Source organism: Enhydra lutris, unplaced genomic scaffold (assembly GCF_002288905.1).
Source record: "Enhydra lutris kenyoni isolate GAN:26980312 unplaced genomic scaffold, ASM228890v2 scaffoldscaffold26, whole genome shotgun sequence".
NCBI classification, from domain to species: Eukaryota; Metazoa; Chordata; class Mammalia; order Carnivora; family Mustelidae; genus Enhydra; species Enhydra lutris.
The window spans coordinates 26,909,113-26,915,112 of NW_019154110.1; the positions used below are offsets into that span (position 1 = coordinate 26,909,113).

General features: G+C 59.8%; 1 protein-coding gene across 2 annotated transcripts; it reads right to left on the reverse strand.

Annotated features, from left to right (window-relative positions):
• Positions 1 to 1,196: 1,196 nt before the first annotated feature.
• Positions 1,197 to 5,124, reverse strand: LOC111151795 (GH3 domain containing). Of its 2 annotated transcripts, none has more exons than XM_022509996.1 (8): positions 4,642 to 4,850; positions 4,219 to 4,346; positions 3,587 to 4,091; positions 2,992 to 3,184; positions 2,828 to 2,899; positions 2,617 to 2,750; positions 2,193 to 2,278; positions 1,197 to 1,922 (listed from the first exon to the last, which is right to left on the reverse strand). In XM_022509996.1, the coding sequence occupies exons 1-8, from the start codon at positions 4,790 to 4,792 to the stop codon at positions 1,704 to 1,706; spliced, it is 1,488 nt and encodes a 495-aa protein (XP_022365704.1). In that variant the 5' UTR covers positions 4,793 to 4,850; the 3' UTR covers positions 1,197 to 1,703. The 2 variants fall into 2 exon arrangements, with proteins under 2 accessions (XP_022365704.1, XP_022365705.1); XM_022509997.1 differs by lacking the exon at positions 1,197 to 1,922 and adding an exon at positions 5,120 to 5,124 and having other exon boundaries at positions 2,211 to 2,366; positions 4,219 to 4,340; positions 4,642 to 4,934.
• Between the last annotated feature and the right edge of the window lie 876 nt (positions 5,125 to 6,000).

The following is a 6,000-nucleotide window of genomic DNA, read 5'->3' on the forward strand; positions in this document are numbered from 1 at the left end:
CTCTCCCTTCTCTCCAGCTTTCTTCTTCCCTCTACCCCTTCCACCAACCTCCAAGGTGGAAAATCTTGGAAACTAAACCTGGGCAGGGGAAGGACAGCAGCCAAACCTGGTACTGTCCTCTGACCTGCCCAGTTTCCTTCCTGGTCAGGCTGCTTGGAGTCGGAGATGGGTCCCATCTCACTATCAGCCAGGAGTGAGCCACCCTGGGGAAGGACCGTGCCAGCTCCAAAGTAGAGTCTCTCTTTGATAAGGGGCATGTCTGTTGAAGACCTGCTCCCTGCCAGGCCCTGCACTGGGCACTGGAGGGACAGTGTGCATTGGACATGACCCAGTTTTCCTGGAGCTCCAAAGTTCAGGTGGCGAGGCAACCCAGCGTAGTGATAGCTCAGTGGGAGAAAAGGCCCCAGAAAGGCCTGGCATGCAAAGTGGATTTCCATCAGGGAAGGTTGGGGAGAAGGCATTGCACGGGAGGCACAAGTTGAGCAAAGACTTAAGAGGTGATGGTGCTTAGCCAGGGATAGCTCATGCGGGATAGTAGGGTGTGGTTGTTAGAGCTGCAGCTTCAGTCCCAGGGGTGGGAGGTGGCTGGACAGGTGAGTGAGGCCCAGGGTGGGTCAAAGAGTCTTACAGGCTTGGCTGTTTGGTCTCAGTCCTGTGGACACTAGGAAGCCATGAGAAGTTTTAGTAGGAAGGAGTCGTGGGGCTGATGGGGGTGCATGGAATCCAGAAATAATTCAGAGGCAGGGCTGAAGACTTAGCAACTGAGGCCACGTTAATTAGGAGGTGCTGCAGGCCCTTGGGCCAGCTTCACAGCCTCAGGAAGCTTCAGTTTCCCCGCAGGTTATGATGCACAGTTAAGCCCCATGGTCTTTGGGATTGCTTCTTGGTGGGATCCTTCATGATCTATAGTACAGCCCCCCAGCCAGGGAAGTGATTTGTTGGTGTGGGGCCAGACAGGACCTGTGCTAAGCCAGGGCAAGGGAAGTTGGGGAGCAGTCCCTCCACATTTCAGAACAGCTTGGAGTGGAAAGAGGTGCACACACACCAGGGCCTACCCCGACCTGCAGTGGGGAGTGGGAGGAGAACCCTGGTGTCCAGAGCAGAAGGTGGGTGGGGGTGCAGGGAGCCAGGCGGCCGCAGAAACAGAGCCAAGAGGACTCTTACAGTTTCTCCATAAGCAGACCCTGAGTCAAGAATCGGGTGTGAGCCGTTTATTTGGGAGGTGATCTTAGAAAGCAGATAAGGGAGTGGGGATGGAAGGAAACCAGGAAGAGCTGTGTTACTGAGAGGGTTATCAGGGTAGGCAACCCGAGCAGAATACACTTCAGAATTGTCGCATGAGGGACAATGATGCCGGGCTCTTTTCTCCCACTCCTGTTTCTTGCAGAGGGATGCTCCCAGGGGTCTGAACTGCCAACACTTGCGGCCTGCATGGTGCACTGGGCTGGAGACACGGGAGCGTGGCGTGTGCGGGACTTCTAGCAGTGTCCTCTGGAGGGGGCATCCCCCTGCAGGCATCTGCTGCTCAGCAGCTCAGCACAGGCTGACTAGGTCGCACATCCCTAAGGTCTGGCAGCTCTGATGAGCCACTGTCAGGTGACACAGTGTCGAAGACCCTGTCGGAGGGTTCCCATCCAGAGAGGCCGCAGAGGAAGGAGCGAGGTGGCCTATGAAGGGGGATGGGCCAGCAGGGAGGCCTCGGCTCAGGACAACACCCTCCTCTGCAGACACTCGGCCAGATGCCTGTGCCTGAGGACCCGGGGCATCTCGGAAGGAAAGCAGGATGAGGGGCAGGCTGCAAGGGCGGCCCGGAGTTCTCTGAAGGCCCCGCGCCCCACCAAGTGAACTCTGGCAGGGCCCACGCTGCCCCGGAACCGCAGGGACTTGTAGCGGGGAGAGACTTCCTGAAGGCAGTGGTCAAGCTGGGAACAGAAGGGCCTGAGTGAGGCTGGTGCGTGGCTCTGTGGCCCGTGGCTGAGGGGTGCCTGATGGTGGCCGCAGCTGAGTGGCAGGCGTTTCATGCGTACGCATGTGTCCGAGGACCTCATCCCTCCCCTCCCCGAGTCCCCAGGGAGGTTCTCCTGCCCAGCTCCCTCGTCCCCTCGTCCCCCTCCCTGCACTGTGCCCAGGGCACCTGCGGGCATGGAGAGTGAAAGGGACACGCAGTTCCGTCCCATCCCTGTGTCGTTTACCTTGTCTCGATTTTCCTCTGACAGGTTCCTCAGCCCCCTTAGCGCCACAAACACCTCATAGTGGGGAGCAGAGCCCTGGGAGGAATCTGAGGACAAAGTCCCACGCACACACACTTTAGTGAACGGGGCAGCTTCCAACACCAATGCCTGCGCCCCCATCTGTTGTATCCCACTCTGAGGCTCATGGGAGAAAAGGACTTTCTTGGCCGAGAAGGGGGGAAATGGAGAGGAACCCCAAGCCTAATCGTAACGATGAAAGAGGTCAGGAGGGATGGGAGACAGACATGAGGGAAGGACCTTTGTTAGGAGCAGCAAAAGAGGCTGGGTCTTACCTCTTTCCTAGAGCTCTTCCTTCAGGATGGGTATGGTATTGGGGGGGCAGCCAACTCAAGAATGGGGGGCAGGGGCTGACGAAGCAGCTTACCCAGAATGCTGCTCTCCACACAGCTGTGGTCTAACAGTTTGGCCCCCGGCCACTGCCCTACGGCCCGGCCCAGGGCCTCAGTGAACACGTCCTCTTGAATGTCTTCTCCTCGCACATTCAGGGCCTGGCCCAGCCTAGGGAGGTGGAAGGGGGAGGCAGAGGAGCCTAGGGCACAAGGACGGCCCCTCAGCTCCCCTGGGGAGTCGCCTACCTGCGGACGAACCTGACGACCGGGCACTGATTGTAGGCCCCGACCACCTGCACCACGTCACCCAGGCGGCACCTGACGGGGTAGCGGTGGTGGTGAGCTCCTGTCCCTGGCCCTCAGTAAGGTTGCAGAGGGCCTGAGGTGACCTGGGGGAGGCAGGTGATCACCTGGCGAGGCCAGCGTGGTTGGTCAGCACCAGCTCGTACTCCTCGCCCTTCTGGGCCTCGGCCAGCAGGACGGTGGAGGCTGCCTCTTCCTGGGCTCCTTCCTTGACTGGGAGCAGCTCGATAAAAGGAGCTCCAGGGGGCAGAAGGTAGCGCCCATGGGCTTGCTCCGGCCACAAGTTTAGGCCCACTACCCCTGTGGGGAGCAAGCAGCCCTCTCGCTGGGGGTGCTGTGGCCGTCTGCTAGGGAATAGCCCCTCGGCCTAGACCCCAGCCCAGACTCTCTGAGCAACTGAGCCCACTGCTCCCCTTCCACCCCTCCTTCCTGGCTCCCGCAGGCTCAGTGCCCTGCCTCTGAGGCCCTGATTGCGAAGGGGAAGTGGCTCTGGGGGCGGAGGACCCTTGGGTAAGTGCTGATACTGGGGCCATCTGTGCAAGTCTCCTGACCTCCCCAAGCCCCGGTTTCTGCATCTGTAAAATGGAGCTGCTGGGGTTGGGGGCGTTAAATGAGGTGACCATGCAGGGCTCACTACTTGACAGCTAGCTGTGAGGCCTCTGCCCCCTGCCCCGCAGCTCACTAGCCCTGACTCCTGCTGACCTCCAGAGGCGGCGTAAGCAGGCGAGAAGAAGGCTAGCCCGTGGCACCACAAGGCCGCCAGGGCAGCCACTGCCTCAGTCTGGCCTCCTGCATCTAAAGTCACCACCACCTGTAGCTTTGGCCAGAGTCGGAGGGCCAGTCCTCGGGGCCCCAGGTCTAGGGCCTCCCGCAGCTCCGCTGCCCGGCTGGGGAGAGGAGACCCCGGGTTCCCAGCAGCCATTGCCTCAGCCAGCTCTTCACCATTGGCCTCCAGGCCGGAAAAGACATCCAGGAGTTCGGTGGCCGTCCCAGCTTCCAGTGCCCGCAGCCCTGGGGACCTCAGTGCCTCTAGCAGTAGGGCCCCAGGGTGCTTGGCCCCAGGAGCACTAACAACCTGGTCCAGGATGCGCCAAGGCCAGGGGAGGGGACGAGGCCAGGGAGATGTAGGGGTCACACAGGCAATGCCTCCTGGAGTCAGCACTTCTGGGAAGGCCTTGCTTAGGGCTGCCAGACCCAGCAAGGTAGCCTGAGGGGGAGACAAGGGAGGGTGTTGGCCTCTGAGCCCCAGGTTGGGGGTTCTTTGCCCACACTGATGGGAAGGTTTGGCTGCAAGTAGGGTCTCTGGCGGAGCGAGGCTCCAGCCTTCTGTTTACCTGCAGGGCTGCTTCCCCGTAGCACTGGGTTGACATAGGGGGCAGGAGCTGCCCCCCACTTTCCTCCTCCTGGGCCTGGCTGGCCTTGATCAGAGGGAGATGGTTCCGGAAGGTGCTTGTATCTGTAGCTCCAAAGACATCATAAACTCGTCCTGAAGCCACAGTTTCCCAAGAAGTTTCAGGCAAGATTGGTAAGACCCTTGAGGAAGGAACCCAGCACAGGCCTGGGGCAAGGCTACTAGGGCCCATGTTCCCAATGGAACATGCATCTCGAACGATCCTGAGCCTGGGTAGGGTCTTTGGGTTGGGCCCCCCGGTGCTGGCAGTAGAAGGGGAGAAGGGAGGTCCTCAGGTTCTGGAATCTGACTGTCCCGTGGCATTTCTATCTGCTCGCGGCACCTCCCCAGACCCTTGGAAACACACCTGTGGTCCCCTGGAGGGGACCGAGGGGCCTTCGAGCTTCTCGCAGACACCACGTCAGGGCCTGCTGCTGGCTCTGGCCTGCGTGCAGTGTGCTTTGCTCTAGTCTCCTTTGCTGCCAGGCGGCTGCCCAGCACAGGGCACCCCCTGCCATACGGTGCTGGAGGCCAGCAAGCCAGGACAGCCTGGCATCCTGGGGCTGCCGGAGCAGGGCCAGGGGTGGCAGCAGCAGCAGCAGAAGGAGGAGGAGGGGGAGGGGGAGCAGCAGCAGCAGCAGCAGCATCTCCAAGCAGCTCCTGGGAGGAGGAAGGGACCCAAGTTCTGGTAATGGGGGAGGAGGGGATAACCCATCTCTCCCCCACCCCTTAACCCCACTCTACCACACAAGAAACCAAGGGGAAAGGAAGTCTGGGAAGAAGCCAGGAGCCGTCAGCCAGGTGATGCCGAGGAGAAGACATCAAGGCTCTGAAGTCACACTGACTTGAGTTTGGACCCTGGCGCTGCCACTTGGTTAGCGGTAGGGCCCCGGGTAAGTCAGCTAGCTGCTCTGGGCTCCATTGCCCTATCTGTAAAATGGGAACACTAATAGCTCCACAGAAGCTACAGAAAGGGTTTGCCACGGTGCCTGGCACACAGAGACTGCTGCCCCACGAATGCCCCGTCCAGCCCACTCCCACCTCCGAGTGGCTCGGCCTCAGCCCCAGCCCAGGACCCTCCCTGTCCCAGCTTCAGGTCCCTCCTGAGCCCCTGGTGGTGGTTCCATGTCCCACATGCACCTGTCACAGCCCACTTGTGCCCACTCTCAGCACCCAGGAATGCCTGGGCCCTCCGGTTTGTGTACACAGCCAGCCAGGAAGATGGAGCCGTGGCTTTAAAGGGTGGGGCCCTGATGGGGAAATCCGGCCGCAGGCCCGAGGGAGGCGCTGGGAGGGGGGGGTTCTTAAAGGGGCAGTTTGCCTCGGGGCCCACATGCTGGCAGCCAGCCCAAGCTGGCAGATGGGAGGAAACTCCCCGCCAGAGAAGTGTGGTCTTCAAACTCCTGCAGGTGAAGGAATAGAAAGCTGAGTGTGGAAAAGAGTGCCACGAAGCAGCTTGTGTTGGGAAAAGGGCGCACCCCACAGAAGCAGATTCAAGCCCGAGAACTGTTTAAAAAACAAAATTTTCTTCCAATCCAATCCAGTCCTGGGATCCAGCCCCAGACGGGGTAGGGGGTGTGTGCATATGTGTGTCTTCCTGCTCCGGGAAGATCCCTTCCCCTCATCTCAAGCTATCTCTCTCTCCCTCTCAAATAAATAAATAAAATCTTAAATTTATTTTATTTTATTTTATTTTTTTTAGGTAAACGGTAACTAGTTCTCAAGG